This window comes from Camelus dromedarius, chromosome 7 (genome assembly GCF_036321535.1).
Source record: "Camelus dromedarius isolate mCamDro1 chromosome 7, mCamDro1.pat, whole genome shotgun sequence".
NCBI classification, from domain to species: domain Eukaryota; kingdom Metazoa; phylum Chordata; class Mammalia; order Artiodactyla; family Camelidae; genus Camelus; species Camelus dromedarius.
Window position 1 is genome coordinate 1,415,010 of NC_087442.1, and position 17,850 is coordinate 1,432,859.

A 17,850-nucleotide genomic window follows, 5' to 3' on the forward strand; every position below is an offset into this window, starting at 1 on the left:
GTTCAGAAAATCTACCATACGACTAATAGGACTTGCAAATGGAAGAGGAGAGAAAATGGGATGGGAGAAATGACAAATCAAGAAGATCTCTCAGCTCTAAAGGACGTGAACGTGGAGACTGAAAGTGCTCACCCAGGGCCCAGCGTGCAACGTGGACGACTCCCCAGCCCGGGGCACAGGCCTTCCATGGCTCTGGGGACAAGGAGAAGCAGCTCGCGCGCGCGGGCACAGGAGGAGGAAGTCAAGACTGGAAGCTGGAGGACAGTGGAGCAGTGACTTCACGGTTTGGAGGAATAATTAGTTTTGACCTAACTAGTAAATAATGATGAACTGGTAAGCACTGAATAAGAAGGTTCCCTTCTATTTCTTGATTTTCCAGCTTTAAGTATTAACTGTTAACCTTCCAGCTATGGAAGATGAGGATTTAATCTCTGTAGACCACACACCTTTTCATTCCTCATTTATATTTTTTAAATATAAAAAATAATTTATATTTAATAAAACTTTAATATTCAGACTTGAATAGTTTCAAAAAAATTCCCTCCCATTTACCTTTTCTTTGCAAGATACTGAAATAAAGACATTTGAAAGGAAAGTTAAGAGCATAAAAAACTAAGTAAATGAAAGCCAAAGGTTAGTTCTTAAGAGTGGGAAGAAGAATGTTACTGAAGAAAGGAAAGCCCATCGCAGTTTATTACACAGGTGAGCGGTGAATAATAGAGTTTGTATTGTAATAATGTAGACATTGAATGTCGGTCTAACCAAAGTTACCAATACGATGATGAAGGAAGGAGAAGGTGAAAACAGAGAAAAGCATTTAAGACAGTGAGGTCTGCAAGGAACATGTCACAGTCTTAAAGGGTCCCAGATCTTAGCGGACAGGACCTACTGTGCAGCACAGGGAACTGTGTTCAGTATCTTGTAATAACCTATGATGGAAAATAATCTGAAAAAGAATATGTATGTATTTGTGTGTGTATAACTGAATCACTTTGCTGTACACCTGAAACTAACACAACATTGTAAATCAAATATACTTCAATTTAAAAAAATCTTAGCAAACAAGTACAAGCACATAATGAAAACATTCTTAAAAACTGAGAAAAAACTGATCAAAGTACAGTTGTAGTGGGGAATTTTAATTTGTCCATTTCAGAACTTAACAGATGAAATAGAAAGAATACAGAGATATATAAACCATTGGAGAAATAAGCAGAAAATTTGAATATGGTATGCATATTAAAGTAACAATACGAAAACATTTTTTACCCATTATACTGGCAAAAATTCAAGAGTTATAATGTCCAGTGCCAGGGAAGAGATTGGAAAATACAGATCTCCCTTGACTTACAACACAGTTACGTTCTGGTAAACCCATCGTAAATTGAAAATACCGTAAGCCGAAATGCACTTAATCCTCCTGAGCTCCTGAGCACCATCGCTTAGCCTGGTCTACCTGAGGTGCCTGCAGAGAACTTAGTTAGCCTGCAGTCAGGCCAAACCATCTGACATCAAGCATATTTTATAATAAAGTGTTGATAGAAATGTAAATTATTACAATAATGTATTAGAAGAAATCACAATATTTGGGGAGAAGTAGCCTTTAAATATCTCTTAATACTGTAAATGCTCATATCCTTTGGCTCAGCAGTCTGAATTTTGGGAATCTGTCCTACAGCAGTAATAGAACCAGAATGTACTCGGTGTGCAGAGAAAAATGTTTATAGTGGCAAAAAATTGAGGAAAATCTTAATATAAATGGAATAAATCTGAATAAAATTGAAGTACATTCATACTCTGGAATTATTATTTAGCTGTAGAAGTTGGGACTATCTGTCATGTCAACGTGAACATACTAACTAGGAAGGTGAGTGGTGAAATAATGTCTGGTTTGACCCATTCTTATGAAATATGTATTAAAGCCATAACTGTGGTGTATATGCGTGTCTGAGTGTGTGCAGGAAGCTGAAGAATGCACCAGCCATGCTGCTGACAGTCGCCACTTCAGGGAGAGGGGCTGGGCTGGGGAAGAGGAGATCTTGATTTTCTTTCACTTTTAATAATAAGCACATGATACTTTTGTAAATAATAAAAAAATTAATAATAGACCAAGTAAGAATTTTACCAAAATAAGAAATTTTCTAAGAAACATGTAGTGTTTAATCAGCAAGAACTTGAAAGTTTTAAGGGGTAAAGAAGTGGATGCACTTTTCTGTGAATCACAGCAGCCTTTGTTCTCATTTTCAGAGATCAGGACTTGCAGTGTGTTATTTTGTATTTTCATTACATGAGAGGGCTGCCTGTTCTGGGGTTCTGTTGTTACAGTTCTAACATATTTTTGCTTTTGGTAGGACTGTCTTCGTCAGTGGAATACAATATGATGGAGTTGGAACAAGAACTTGAAAATGTGAAGACTCTTAAGACAAAATTAGGTATTGTGCTTTTTTCCCTTGCCTTATGTATTGGTCTTGGTTTCTTATTAAAGACTTTACTGTAGTCTGAAATATTTTTAAAAATTATGAAATCTCTAGTTTATGTTATAAACTTTTCAGTCTGTCCAAAGCCGTTTAGTAAAGGATGTCTTTTAGTTTGGGGAGAGGATAAGTACATATGTATTTACTTTTTCTGTTGTGTTTTTTTGTATGTGTACAGAATGACTTTTCAGAGATGCTGATTTTCAGAAATGTCACTCCACCATCTTTTCACTTGCATTACTTCTAATAAAGTAGTCTTCTGTTCTTATCTTTTAATGTCTTTTTCTTTGTATTTATCCTTTTTTGAGATCTGTGACACCTCATGGGTGTATGGCTTAATGTCTTTCATCCATTTGGGAAATTGTTGGCCATTATCTCATCCAATATTGCTTCTGCTCATTCTCTTTTATTTCCTCAGGCTCCAGTTACACATATGCTGGATCTTTTAACTCTTATATGTTTCCCTATATATTTTTTCTCCTTTTGTATGTGCTTCAGTCTGTGATATTTCTACCGATCTTTCCTCCATCTCTCTTTCACTCTTCAGCTAAGTCATAACTGTTGTCAAAACTATGTGTTGAACTCTGAATTTTAGTTAGTGTTTTTTCAGTTCTTGAATTTCCATTTGATTACTTTTCTAGATTCAAATTGTGACGTTTGCCATTTTGTTTACTTGAACATTTTAATCCGTTGTTTTAAGGTCTCTTTCAGTTAGGTCCAATATCCAGATCCACTGCAAGTCCGTTTCTATTGTCTCCTTTTCCTTTGTCCAGTCTCCTGATGATGTTGGATCGAATGTCAGACATTTCTCGTACAAAAATTGTGGACACTCTGGATGATGTTTTGTTTTTGAGAGGATTTCCTTTTGCTTCTGGTGGGCAGTTAGTGTAGGGACGGATCAGTCTAATCTGTCGGGGCTTGAGGTCATTCGGGACCAGGATTTGGTCTTGACGAGGGCTTGTCTGTTTCGAGGTTGGCCTTCCTCCTTGGGTATAGCTTTTCCTTGATCCTGACTGAGAGCCTGGCTGTTTTGTGGTCTCTGTGATCCATCTTCTTCATGAGCCCTGCACTCTGATTTTTACCTCTCGGGAAGCTTGAGCCTGACAGAGCTTTGCTTTGCTTCTCTGTCTCCTGCTCCGCCTTCTGCTCGTCTTCTTAGCCTCTGCGGCCCTGACGCTGGGCAGCGGAAGTAGCTGAGTGTCGGACTCACCTTTCCTCTGTGCCCAGTGCCTCTCAAACGCTGGCCACCTTGAGTGTGGAGTGTGCTGCAAGCTTTGCTTTAGCGTCATTTTCTTCTGCCCACAGACTTGGGCCTTATTTCCAGCCGCGTGGCCCTGGGCCAGTTCTGTGCTGGAAGACACCGTGCAGGGAGAGTAGTGCCCGCTGGCGGGCTCCCTCCAGCTCATTTCACAGAATCGGCCCCTCGCCTCCGTCATCACGGAAGCACTCTGATACCTTCATACGGGTTTTTTTTTTAAGTTAAGTTTGACCCATCCTTTTCCAGTTGTCCCATGGCATAAGGATTGGTGTGGTGTAAGGTAGACCATTGTCGCTGGAAGCAGAAGTTTGCCTCCAGCCTGTAGGAAACTGGAAGTGTTACCTTGGGGTGTGGGACTGGAGGGGTTCTTACTCATGTTACCTGATTTTTTCGGATCTCTATCAGATGTGTGTAAATCTGTCAGTATGCAATATGTCAATAAAAAAAGCAGTGCAAGTATTTCTGTGTTTTCAGAGTAAGCTGCACTTTCACAATGTATGTCACTAACAGTTGAAAGGTCTTCAGTGTTAGAATTTAAATGTAAGATTGGGCTGTTTAACACAGAAAACTGATTTTAAAGTTCTGATTTTTATGGCTTGTGGAGGAAAATTAAAAATAATTTATGTCTTTGGGAAAAATTATTTATGTAAAAATAATCCTTACTGGTTATAGTAGTAAGGGATGAAAATGTGGATCTGGAGAGAATTTTTGTAAATTACTGAAATGTTTGATATTTTGTTTTTCCTTCTAATAGAGAGGCGCAAAAAGGCTTCAGCGTGGGAAAGAAATTTGGTGTATCCTGCAGTTATGGTTCTCCTTCTTATTGAGACAGTAAGAATTTATTTGCCTAGTTAAATAAAGCAAATTATTTTTTACTTTAGCATTTGTGTATGGCAACTCCCTCAGCTAAATGGTTTCAGGTAAACTGGTTTTCTATCAACGGGATTAAAATCCACCTATGCCTTTATTTGTAAAAACTCAGTAGAGCAAAAGATGAAATTAATGGTAATTTTTAAGAAGTCCTCAAGATTGCCTATTTCCTCATAAAAGCAGGAAATGCATTCTTTTGTTTCAGTTGAAAATTAAGGAGAGACAAGGTGTTGCAGATACCCTGCTGCAAACTTTGTGACAGGATATGAGAATTTTACTAAGTTAGTTCTGATAACAGTTTAACCATTTTTAAAATCTGTGGACTTGTAGGTTTCCAGTTGGTGAAATCAGTTAGTAAATGGATCTATATTGTTAGCTTTTGTCTTAAGCTTTGAGATTATAATACTTTGCAGAATTGTAAAGAATTTACTCTGGAGTTTATAGTCTCATTACTTCTTTAAGTTTATGTGTAGAATTTTGGTCTTAACTGCTTTTCCACTACTCTGAAGCATACATTTGGTTGGTTACTTAGGTTTTAATATATATGTTTTGGCAGAGTATCTTTGAAATTAAAACCTGACGGCTTACTTTTTATGTTGTAGTCTATTTCAGTCCTCTTGGTGGCTTGTAATATTCTTTGCCTGTTGGTTGATGAAACAGCAATGCCAAAGGGAACAAGGGTAAAGTAAAACGCTTTAAAGTGCCTTTCTTTTGTGTTAGTGTTCTGTATGTACACCCTGAGTGCTTCAGGTAAGTGAATGAGAGCATTCCCCTTTCTGCATACATCCGCTTCAGTTTGTATGAGTTTCTTTATGCAGTGAGCTTTCAGAGCAGTGTTTATGAACTCCAGTTTTTGTTTCTGATTTCTTAATTTGGATTGTCTGAGGCTTTTACCAGGTTTCAGAGTTTCATACTTCGTATCAGAGTTTATCTTTGTTTTACTGAAATTCTTATTTGTGATCCTTTAAGAAAATGTATACTCTGTGAAATACAAGGAAGGAGTTTATCAGATGGATTCATTGTGTTTGCAAAAGATCCAGATGTATGGTTGTAAGGGCTCGTGCTTCCGAAGAGTCAGGTGTTTTATGAACCTGAGTCAAAATGTTCAGTTACTGGAGGAGAGTCAGATGCACATCTTTTTCATGAATTAATACTCTCTCTTCTTTAAAAATTTGTGATTTTATTAAATGCCATCAATTAGTCTATTTAAATATATTCTCCATATGGAAGGTAGTCTCCTCTAAATATTCATATATGGCATCCTTTTTCTACGTGTCTCTATAAACTTTTGGATACTTAAAGTAGCATTTAAGTTTTGACATTTTATTACACTTTTCAAAGTTAGCACCTTTCCCATTTCCCATAGAAATGACTTCAAAACTCTTTCAGACTTTTGATGCTTTAGGGGAAGGAAAAAATTGTTCTTAACCCTTTCTAGGTTCTCCTGGCTGGTCTAAGAATTAAAATGACGTGAGACAGATTAACAGGAGAAAATAGATTTTAATTATGTGTATATAAGAACAGTGAGACCCCAGGGCAAGCTGAGCAGTTGAGGCTTCTGTGGCACCTGAGAGGAGAAGGGAGAGGGGCTTGGGACTTGGAAGAGGAGGGAGGCAATTCTCATGCAGATGGAAGAGCAGATGGGCCACAGAGAGGACTCTGGTTCCCAGGTTCTGCCAGGTGGCCTCTGCCCCGAGCCGGGACTCTCTGTGGACGTCTCTGGTGACAGGGCCCCTCCAACCCAGTCCTTTCTCTAAATTCTTTCAGGCAGTTAAGGGGTGAGTGGGTAGGGGCAAGAGGGAAGGCTTCCTGAGTCTTCTGTTCCTTAAAAACAATCAGCCCGAGATAACCCTCGTGCTGGCACGTTTGAGGGGGCAGGTTTTGTGTCCTCCGTGCCACTTCTTTCTCTGAACCACCTCCTACACCTTTTCTCCCATAGAAAAAAGCCAATATCTATATTTAGTCCTTTCCTTCAGTCCAAGATGAAGAGACTGTTCTTTCAAAGGCTAATTCTTTCAGCACGATTCTCAGTTTGGCTCCCTGCCCCCGGCCTTTCAGGACCTGGTGCCATTTGTTACTGCCACTGTCTCCATGCCACTGTGAGCCTCCCAGCACTCTCCAGGTGCCTCACTGCGCTGATGAGCAACCGTGAACAGTCCTCCTCCATCTACCGCCCTGGCTTGGTCTTCTTTTAGACCCTAATCCATTGACTGAGCAGGAAGTCAACTACTGTGTTGACTTCCATCCCTTTCTTGGCCCATTTTCACATATACCGCACACTAGGTAAGGCCCAAGCCCCGTGGTGCTGTGTTGTACCATCCCCCTTAGTACATAGCACGAGGGACTCACACATGGTAGGCGCTGTATGATTGTGTCCATAAATCAGATCCTCCTAATCCTGCCTGGGGGCCTTCTCTTGAGACAGAGAATATTTCCAAAATGTTGCCATCCCAATTAATAAGCTTTCTATTAGCAGTCTTCATTTTTTCTTCAGAAGGTTGACAAAAGTTGATAAATTCTTTGCCCTTACCTCATTTATGTATGCAGTTTCCATTGGTGTTCTTCTTTATGTCTAAATACGATTGTGTAAATAATATGTATGATATTATTCATTGGTTTATTTTTTCTTAGGCTGACTTTACGTTCTGGTTTATCTGTCAGATATAATTGAAGCTGATAGCAAAATAGTAGTTCTATTCAGAGAGTTCCTTTAATTAGTAAGCTTTGAAAAAATTTTTCCTCTTTCAGTAAGAAATGATGTTTTGCCTATCTGGTTTCATTAGTAAATATTACTTTTTCCCCTTATTTTATTAAGTTCTAGATAAAGATAGATTTTGAGAATAGCTGTAATGTTTAGGGAAAAATATATAGCATTGTGTTTGAAAAATCCCTGTTAATTAAATCTATGAATTCCCAAAGAAGATTTGGGGAAAGGAAACTTGCAAGAGTAGAAACAGGATATGCACATTCAACTGTCTTTCTTTGCTTGCTTCAATTTTGACATACTTTAATTGTGTAGTGTTTATATCGTTGCCTCAGGGTTCAGACAATTATATGCCCTATTCTTATTGTAGTATTATATTAAAAAATTTCTTCCAAGAATATTTAGGATTTAACAATAAGTATAATCATACCATTTTGAGAAGTAACTTAAAAGACATTTGAGAACTGAGCTTGTTGGAAGTGTTAACTTGTGGTTGAGTTAGTTGATGAACTCAGTCTCCTGTCACAGTTCATTTTCCTTTGAAAGCCTAGGTGTTATTCCAGGGTATTAAACATTCCTGATTTCAACTGTCTTATGTTTATGAAACAACACTTTTAGGGAAACCAAATATAATGGTGTCATTGAATTCTGAAAAGTGTTTTTTTTCCCCCAGGGGCCTGGAATAGGAAATGCTTCTCTCTCTGCCTTTGGCTTTGTGGGAGCTGCACTTGAAATCATTTTGATTTTGTATCCTTTCTCTGACTGAAGTTTCTGTCTGTTAGCAATTTTTTTGTCCAGTTTTCTGGGACAGTAGTAATTTTACTAAGACACTTTCCTGGAAGAAAAACATGCCAGCCTTCCTCAAGCACTCCAAGTGGCCTTTGCTTTTGTTTTTCGTTCGGGCCTCAAGGCATCTTGGAGACTATTGAGAACTGAAGGAAACTGGCATTCTTCGGAGAGCTTTTTCCTTGATTCTCATAGCTATCTTATGGTGTCCTCTGTTGTTGGTTTCTATAGCCTTCGATGTTTTGGAAACTTTATTCCCAAGAAGGATGACACGACTATGACAAAGGTAAGGTGAAGTCTTAGGTGACTGTGCCTCCCTTTTGCTTCCCAGACAAACGGGCTGTTTTATTTAGTAATTGCCCTGAGCGGTTCATTTGCAGTTCTAGGTATTTGTGAGTTGCGTAAACACACACTGGAGGATTTTCAAAATGCTGAACGAGTGGGAAAAGGATGTGCTGTGTTTAGTCTGGATGGCCTCCATTCACGTGTAAATGCAGAGAGCCGCGGAGCTTGTTAACCCGCCGCGGAAGGCTCCTGAAAGGACTCTTTCTCCTACAAAGAGAACGTCTTGCTAATGAGTAACTTTGATTGTGCTGACTGTACTTCAGGGAGCTTGTTTGAAATCTGAAGAACTTAGCTGCCACAAGTAGCAGAGACAGAGTATTCCAAATTTGAATAATTAAAGCAAAACGGAAGAGATCTATTCAGAAACATTTTGTAGTCTGAGGCCAATTTGACTTTCTGCGGTGTGTCATTGGCTTCCGAGCGACGAAGGCTGTTGTCTTCTGTGGTGACTGCATCCTTGTGAAATGTTCCCACAGGCTGACAGTGAGGAGTGACAAGGGCTGCTGGCTGCTTTCCCTCATTGTATTTCCCCATTTCAGCTTACTTTACGGGGAGAGGCTCTTGTGCATATCTTTATCTGCCTAACAGGCTGTGGCTTCTTGAGATACTTGGCACCTAGTGCAAGTAATCCTGAGTATCCGTGTTTTCGGCCCCTCTTACTTGATATGGAAGAATGCGCACAAGATACGTTGTAATGGACTACTAGAACTTAGGTGTTTGGGATTGCTAGCTTTTTGGTATTGCATCTTATAATAGTTAAACATATCAGAAGTAGATATTATATATCTTGAGCAGTGGTCTTGGCTTTAAGAATAGAGCCAGAAGTTCTTAAAAGTATTCATTCTTCGTTACTTGTCAGGCAGACTTTTTTTTGAAATTGGCGACCTCAGTCAGTAATGTAAAGTGTGTGTCTGTAAAGTAATTTAAGTGCCCTTGAACTTTGTGTTTGTGCCGGGGGCGGTACATGTCCTGTAGAGCTTACAGATAGAACTGCGGGTGTTTGTAGAAACAGTTTTCTTGTTCTCCTTGTTTTCTACATCGAGGAGTATCATTAAGAATCCAGCAGGTACAGCAGGTAACTGGCGTGCACAGTAACCTGCCAGGCTGTGGGCGGACTTGCTTTCCCCGTGCCGTGTAACTGCCCAGTGCTCCTTCTGCCTCCCATCACAGATCATTGGGAACTGTGTGTCAATCCTGGTCTTGAGCTCCGCACTGCCTGTGATGTCAAGAACACTGGGTAAGTTCACGTGACAACTTTTCGCTTAAAGTCTGTACCTTTTCAAGATATTTTTTATAAACTTCTAGTTTCTAGACTTTTTTCAGAAAGATCATTCTTCGAAATATAGTACTTCCTCCCATATTATTTTATACCTTTACTTCTATAATTCATTTATATATAGGGCTATACCAAAACAAGCACTTTTATCAAATAAAGGCCATTTTTTTTCAGATACTTAAAAATACTCCTTCTCCAAACAATAGACTTAATTTTTTTCACTGACTAGTTTAACTTTTGAGTACTCTAGTGAGGAAACTGATTTTTTTTAAAACGATGTTTAATGTCTAGAAAATATTAAACTGATTTTTTCCCACATGAAACATTTTTAAAAACTTATAATTTTGTAAGTGGTTTTAAAAATTGAAAATCTATGAAACTTGTTTTATGCTGCGTTATGTCCATGGAATTAGACCTGACAGCGGGGAGCTCTATGAGAGCACACCCGACGTGAAGGGCGCCCGCCAGCTCTTTAGTGCTTTACTCGCCTGTCGTTCATACAGTTTTCTTAATACTTCAGTTCACAGAGAATTTACTTTTAAAAGTGAAACGTTTCTACTTCGTCATTGAAATAGCTGACTAAAGCTTCATTTGGTGTTCTTATCTTTTATAAAGCACTGTTGCAGACTGTATTCTCAGTTCTTGGCTAAATATTATTTCAGACAAAAAATTCCATTAAACAGTTTTCTTTATTTCTAGACTTAGGATCTGACTTAAGAGTGCTCACCAGTGATTAGAAAACCCCATTATCCAGCCTCAGCTGTCTGCTTACAACACAGATTACGAGTAACTTCTGGGAGCCTTTGTTTTAGCTCCTGCACTGCTCTATTATGCATTCAAGATTCACAGCTATGAGGGATGCAGACTGTGCCAAGAAAGTGTAAGCTTTATTACAGTTGTCTTCATAATTCTTACAAAGAAGCTCACGTTTTAATAAAAAGTGAAACCTAAGTGTAAATGTAACAGGGACCACTGTTCCCCGGGCTGACACAAAGCCCGCCTGTTAGTGGTCTGTCTTCTTTTGTGTTTGCGATGTAAGGCTTGTTATTGTTCGACAGCTGCTCATGGTGCGCAGATCTTGAAAATGCCAAAAATATGTACTTCAGTAACTTGTAACTGTTATCATTTGCATTATGGCAGTCCAACAGATAATTTCTGTGATATTACAGCCAACCTACCATTTTATCAGTGATGAAATTCACTCTGCTGTTATTTAAAATTAATTGTTAATAGTAATATATACTGATTTTATGAAAGAAAATTACATGCTGAGTACAGTTTTAATACAAAGAAAACAAATTAATGGCAAAATGTGCTTTTTGAAGATCAACAAATTAAATTCCTGAGTAGTTTGCCATAGAGATAAATAAAAAGAAGAAAAAGAAAGATGGGACAATTAAAATGCAGCTAACAAATGCCTGGACCCAGCTGTCCAAACAGGATTAATGGAGTGCATTAGGGTACAGTGAGTCATGTGGTGCTTTGCAAAATATCAACACGCACTGCATTACATGTTATGCCCAGTGGCACTGAATAGATGAAAAGAAATAAATACGTTAAACAGATTCATAGAGGCTTTTCACAGTATTAAAAAAGCAAATTTCTAGACTAAAAGAAAAAGCTTTATTTTAGTATTATAGAAAATGCAAACTAGAGAGTTACTTTGTAATTCCTCTGTTAACCCTTGGGAATTGAGTCTTTGATTCTAAGAGGATAAAACATAGAGAACTGTCATGAATATTATCCTGGTGTATAACGGGGTTTTGATTTACTAGACGAAAAGCTTGTAAGATTAGAATAGAGGATGCATTTAACAGCCAAATTCCAAGCTGTGAAAGTTTTCACTCTTTCTCATTGCCTCTCCTGAGGAAATCCCGACCCTTCGGGTGCTCTCGTGTGCTCCTGTGAGTTCAACCAGCAGTCACAGTTGCATGAGAAATGAAGCAGCAAGAAGTAGAATTTACCTGTGTATGGGCAGTTTTGTTCTTATTTTAATAATTTTTAGTGATGATTATAACTTTAATTGGAAATTGGAAATACATTGAATCCTGTAGAAAATAATTAATTTGGTGAGACTTTTGCTTCAAAAATGAGAATTTTGAGGGTTTTTTAAAAAAAAATTTAATTTGCCAACTGCTACTGCTGCGCCGTCACAGGCTTAAACTGTAGCTTTAGGCGTGAATGCCTGGTGACATGACAGGTTTATTAAAGAATTCCTTTGAGATAGCTTCTTATATTTAAACTTAGAAAATTTTGTACTGATTGAAAAATTACTGCTAAGTAGATTTTATAAGCATATCACTTGCCACGAAGAATTAGGGAGCGAGCGTTCTGGCCGTGTATTTCTAGCCAAATATAATTAATATAGATGATAGTTTTGTTGCCCACAGGAAACACAATGAGTGAGTGCTTAACATTTCTTATTCAGACTCTTTAAAACCTTTAAGAGTAATGCTGTGCTAGTGGGTATGATTTCCAAACACGGTTTGGCTGCCTATTTAGTCTTCAGTTTTAAAGGCTCTAACATTTTGGGGGATATGATGTCCACATTTTTAGTAATCAGTTTACTGTTGGGTATAATAGACTCTCAACGTGGTAAGAGGAGATGGTCAACAAGGTGAATATAGAACAGGATCAAACCCAATGCCTTTTCTATAGTAAAGTATTTTAAAGGCGACAGTGAGCTTTGTGAGAATAGATTTTGCAAGGTTGCTGACATGTTCTTTGTTGTGCTTAATCGGGGAAAAACTTGAGGGGCTGACAGTTTTTGCATCATCTTTATTTGAAATCTCTAACAGGAAAATTTTTCTCAGATAACCAACAAACTTTGCAGTACTTTTACCAATTTCTATTTTGAAATTATGTTTATAGTTATATTTTTATCCTGAAATTCTTTCTGTAACTTGTAAGTTATGCAAGGCCCAAACGCAGATTTTTTTTTAATGTGCTTATGCTATTAAAACAAAAAACTATTGTCCTTTCAAATCAGCTTGAATTTATTTTTAGTGCTTCCATGTATGTATCCTCTGGGTCCCATGTAGTCCATCACCTTGCAGAAGAAAAAGTGGATTATTCTCCTGGCCCATGATGGAGGGGCCGTGTTTAAAAACTGGTCCTTTTCGGAGAGGTCTTTGTTTGGGTTTGTAAATACACTGCTGATCTTTACCCAGGGCTTTCCCCCTCACTGTGAATCAGAAAGAAGTGATGCTTAGATACGACCGTTGGGAAATAAATGTGAGTCATGATGTGTGTTCCTGACTGACTGTGACTGTAATGTAAAAATAATTCCAAACCCTATATTGAAAATTCCTCAGCAAAGAAGTTTGTATGTGACCTAATTGTATTTTGTTACATTGCAGACATTAATAAATGAGTGGTACTAGGTAACTTCTGATTGATTACTAATGTTCTTATATCTGAACAATGAATTTGTATATCTAGCTAGGATTTTTAACAACAAGAAAAAGTCTTGTGTGTCAAATGTGGAAGGAATTAAGAGAGAAACAAGTGCTTACTCCCTAAGCACTCGTGTCCCCAGCGTCTGCCTGTCCTGTCCTTCTGTTGCTCTTCTTGTTTCAGAGCACACAGTCCTGCTGAGAAAATGCCGTGTTGGCCACACATTCTAAGTAATTTAGCCATCCTTTAATTTTAACTTGTCGTGAAATAGTTTCACATGAAAATATTCCCAGTTAGGATTATTTAGTTGGAAGGAGCCTTAAGATACAATTTTTTAATGTTAATAATTAAAATGTGACAGTTGAAACCAGACAGTAAACTACAGCAAGGGTCTGATTTGCGCGAAGAGCCGGGCCCTCTGCCTGGCTGAGCCTGCTTGCTTGGATGCCCGTGCGCAGCCAGCTCTGAGACTGACGAACAGGGGCTCTCCTGATTTATGGGAAATTTTATTCTAAAATTAATTTTTAATTAAATCAATACCTGAATAAATTCTGCTTAGAAAGAGTATTAATGACTAAGAGATCAGGTTCAAATTCCTTGTGACCACCACTTTTAATCCTAACCCCCTCTTCACAGTTCCCAGGAACCACACACACAGAGACACACCCACACACCCACGGTGTCCTCTAGGAAACTTAAAACTCTCACCTGGGTATTACGTTGTTTCTGATTCTTTGATGGGAGTTCCTGTTTCTTCTGTTGACTCCTCACTCCTGTGAGCTGCCCAGTAGAAGTTAAAAGAGGAAAAGGTTTTGGAATCGTTTCTTCTTCTGGAGCTCGATCGGCTGAAAATGAATTTCAAACCAAAATACTTACTTACCTCGCTCTGCTCAGGTCGTCAGGGACCTCCTGGTTGCCCAGTCCTGTGGATTCTGCCTATATCTTAATTGCTCCATGGCATTTCCCATTTGTAACCCCACTCCCCAGATCTCTTCTTCATTTCTGGACACCACTCCGCTTCTTTTCCTTCTCCTTCTCTGGCCACTCTTCAGCTGTCTCTGTGACTGCTCCTCAGCTTCACTTGTCCCCACACCCACCGCCCATCCCTGGACTAAGAGCAGACACACCGAGCTCTGCACTGTGTAGGTGTCCTGCTGCAGTCTCACACCGGCTGCCTCTACGGCAGGACCCGCACACGAGTGTGTGTGTGTGTGTCTTCCTCCCTCTCTCTCCCTTCTCCTTCCACCTCCTCTCCCTCCCCTGAACTTCCCCGCAGTCCTGGGACGCTTTCTGTCCCGTACGCCAGACCAGAAGCTTGGGAGTTGTGCTGCCTTCTGGTACCAGCACCTCATGGCAGGGCTCATTTTCATCTTGTTAATGTTTCTCACATTTGCCTCTGAAAAGTGAAAAGACTCAGACTTGTTTGGCATCAAAGCTGCGTATTTGATTTCATTTTAATATTTTATTGTGAGGGAGTGTTCATGAAGTGGACTCTAAATAGGTGTCCTTTCTGAGGAGGGTGGAGTCAGAAGCGAAAGCAGAAGAGCCAAGAAAGTGTTAAATTTTCCAAGTGAGGAAGCGATGCTGAGAGATGCTCTGGAGGCTCCGTCTCCGGAGATGTTCTCCAGAAGAGAGTAGACAGTTACCATCCAAATTGGAGGTCAGAAACTGTCATTTGTTTTAAAATTAGCACTTTAGCTTTGTCCTTGGACTATGATTATAATTCTCTTTCATTTAATTTTAGTTTGTATTAAAATTCACATACTCTAGTTCATCTGGACTGCTGAATTCACTTGCCTTCACATTAGGACACAATGAATTTGTGGCATGTAAATTTTATGACTGAAATTGGTTTGGTTTTTGCAAATTACTTTTCCTTCCGCAAGCTTTGGTTCATATTGTTCCCGCAGCCCTCTCTCCTCAACCTTTCTCTGCCTGTCCATGTCCTCCTGTTCTCAGAGGCCAGGTCCCATCCTCTGTCACTTGTGAGGGTATATGAGATTCTTGTTTCAGCCTTGTTATACTTACCTATGTGAATTGCCTTTCTCAAAAAACCTTGCTCTGCTTAAAGGACAAGTCCAAATTTTATGCATCTTTTTATCCCTCATAGCCTCTACCTAATAAATATTTGTGATGTCACTGGATGCTGCCATATTGAATATGTACTGAATATTGCGTTCTCAGAATAGATGAACCGAGATATTCCAGGTGTCCTGCTTCCATCCTGATTGTCTTTATTTCCATGTTCCAAGATTTTTTGACTAAGTATTCTAGTTTTATTATTTTAAAAGACCTTTATAATAATTGGCAAAAGGTAGAAACAACCCAAGTGTACATTGACAGATGAGTGGAAAAACGAATTGTGGTTTATACATACAATGGAATGTTATTCAGCCATAAAAAGGAATGATGTCCAGGTGAAATAAGCCAGTCACACACGCACACACAAAAACAAATACTGGGTGATTCCATTTATACAAGGTCCCCAGAGTCATCTAATTCATAGAAACAGAAAGTGGAATGGTGGGTACCAGGGCTTAGGGGAGAGGGAAGTGGAGAATGGTTCTTCAATGAGAATAGAGTTTCAGCTTTTCAAGATGAAAAGAATTCTGGAGGCTAGTTGTCCAGTAATGTGAGTGTACTTAACACTTCTGAACTGTGTACTTAAAAATGATTTAGATGGTAGATTCTGTGTTACACTTGTTTTACCAAAATTAAACAGAAAATAAAGGGAAAAAGGAATGAAGCACTGGCACAGGCTACAACATGGATGAACTTTAGAAACATAATGCCGAACGAAACAGGCAGACTCCAAAGGCCACGTAGTGTATGACTCCACTTTATGACGTGTCCGAGACAGGAAAATCCACACGGACAGGAAGTCGGCTAGTGGTTGCCGAGGAAGGGGGAGGGTAATGAGGAGAAGCTGCTAACGCTTTCACTTTGGCGTGGTGGAAGTGTTCAGCGGTTGTATAGAGATGGCGGTCACACAACACTGTGAGTGCACTAGGTGCACTGAATTATTTACTTTAAAATAGATATTTTTATGCCAAGTGAATTTCATCACAATAAATTACTTTTTAAGAAAAGATCTTCACACGGTAGACAGTAGATATTTGTTCTCTTCCCTGTTTCTTTGTCAAGGTAATCTAATCCCAAGGGCTACATTTTTTCTTAAATTTTTATTAATTTATTATTTTAGTATAGTTGATATGCAGTATAATACTACTTTCAGGTGCAAAGCATGACGATTTGACACTTGCATACATTATGAAATGATCCCCAGGATAAGCCTGGTGACCCTCTGTCATCAGACAGTTATTGTAATGTTCTTGACCATATTTCTTATGCTGTATATTACATCCCTGTGGCTTATTTTACAGTGGGAGGTTTATACCACTAAATCCCCTGTACCTATTTCACCCACCCTCCTATCCCCCTCTCCTTAGCCACCACCTGTTTGTTCTGTGTAGGGGTCTGTTTTCATTTTGTTTTGTTTTTGTTTTTTAGATTCCACGTATAAGTGAAATCATATGTATTTGTGTTTCTCTGTCTGAGTGATTTCACTTAGCATAATACCCTCTAGATCCATTAATGTATTGCAGATGGCAAGATTTCAGGGATTTTTTATGGCTGACTAATATTCCACTGTGTAAATATATCACATATTCTTTATCCATTCACCTTGATGGACACTTAGGCTGCTTCCAAATCTTGGCCATTGTAAACAATGCTGCACTGTACATTGGGCTACACGTATCTTTTTGAGTTAGTGTTTTGCTACCACAGCTTTCCTTTCATTTCCAGTTACATATAATATCTTTTTCCATCTCTTTACTTTCAGTCTGTGTATGTCTTTAGATCTGAAGTGAGCCTCTAGTGTGCAGCATGTATATGGGTCTTATTTTTTTCTCTACTCAGCCATCCCATGTCTTTTGATCAGAGTATTTAGTGACGTGGATTTGTTCCCTTCGCCAGGTTAGGGAAGTTTTCAGGAATTGTTTCCTCGAATAGGTTTTCTGCCCCTTTCTCTCTTCTTTTTCTGGGACTCCTATAATGCAGGTATTAGCATGCTTAATGTTGTTGCAGAGGTCCCTTAAACCATCCTCATTTTTTAAAGTCCTTTTTTCCTTTCACTGTTGTGTTGGGTCATTTCCGCTACCCTGTCTTCCAGTTCTGTTCTTTTGCATCCTCTCATCTGCTATTGATTCCCTGTAGTGTACTTTTCATTTCAGTTGTTGTAGTCTTCAATTCTGATTGGCATATATACATATATTTGTATGTGTGTATATTTTCTTTTTTTTTTTTTTTTTTTGAAATTCTCACTAAGTTCATCCATTCTTCTGAGTTCAGTGAGCAGCTTCATGTCTATTTATTTGAACTCATTATCTGGTAGATTGCTTCTCTCCATTCAGTTTAGTTCATTTCCTGGAATTTTGTCATGTTCTTTTGTTTGGAAGGTATTCCTGTGTCTCCTTATTTTGCCTCTTTATGTTTGTTTTTATGTATTAGATATTCCAGCTACATCTCCTGATCTTGAAAGAATGGCCTTATTTAGAAGGTGACTTGTGGGGTCAAGTGACGCAGTCCCCCCTGGTTATCAGAGCAGGTGCTCCAGGGGTGTCTCCTGTGTGGGATGTGTGCATCTTCCTGTTGTGGTTGGGCCATGATTGCTGAGGTGTGGTGGTTGGCAGTGTTGGCCTCCAGGCCAGCTTGGAGGCTTGACCCTGGCTGCTGCAGG

The 17,850-nt window shown here is 39.0% G+C and overlaps 1 protein-coding gene across 7 annotated transcripts in view; it reads left to right on the top strand.

The window, feature by feature from the left end:
• Positions 1 to 17,850, top strand: part of LMBR1 (limb development membrane protein 1) — a 131,056-nt gene that overhangs the window by 87,821 nt on the left and 25,385 nt on the right. For 6 of the 7 annotated variants that reach the window (XR_010381506.1, XR_010381504.1, XR_010381505.1 and 3 more), the window contains 6 exons: positions 2,352 to 2,432; positions 4,487 to 4,563; positions 5,205 to 5,282; positions 7,980 to 8,053; positions 8,288 to 8,378; positions 9,608 to 9,674. Coding sequence is in view for 3 of the 7 variants with exons in the window: in XM_064487148.1 (XP_064343218.1) it covers positions 2,352 to 2,432; positions 4,487 to 4,563; positions 5,205 to 5,282; positions 7,980 to 8,053; positions 8,288 to 8,378; positions 9,608 to 9,674 (468 nt within the window). In the remaining 4 variants the exon portion in view is untranslated. Of the gene's footprint in view, positions 1 to 2,351; positions 2,433 to 4,486; positions 4,564 to 5,204; positions 5,283 to 7,979; positions 8,054 to 8,287; positions 8,379 to 9,607; positions 9,675 to 10,412; positions 10,594 to 17,850 lie in introns of all 7 variants that reach the window. The other variant, XR_010381507.1, reaches the window with a different exon arrangement.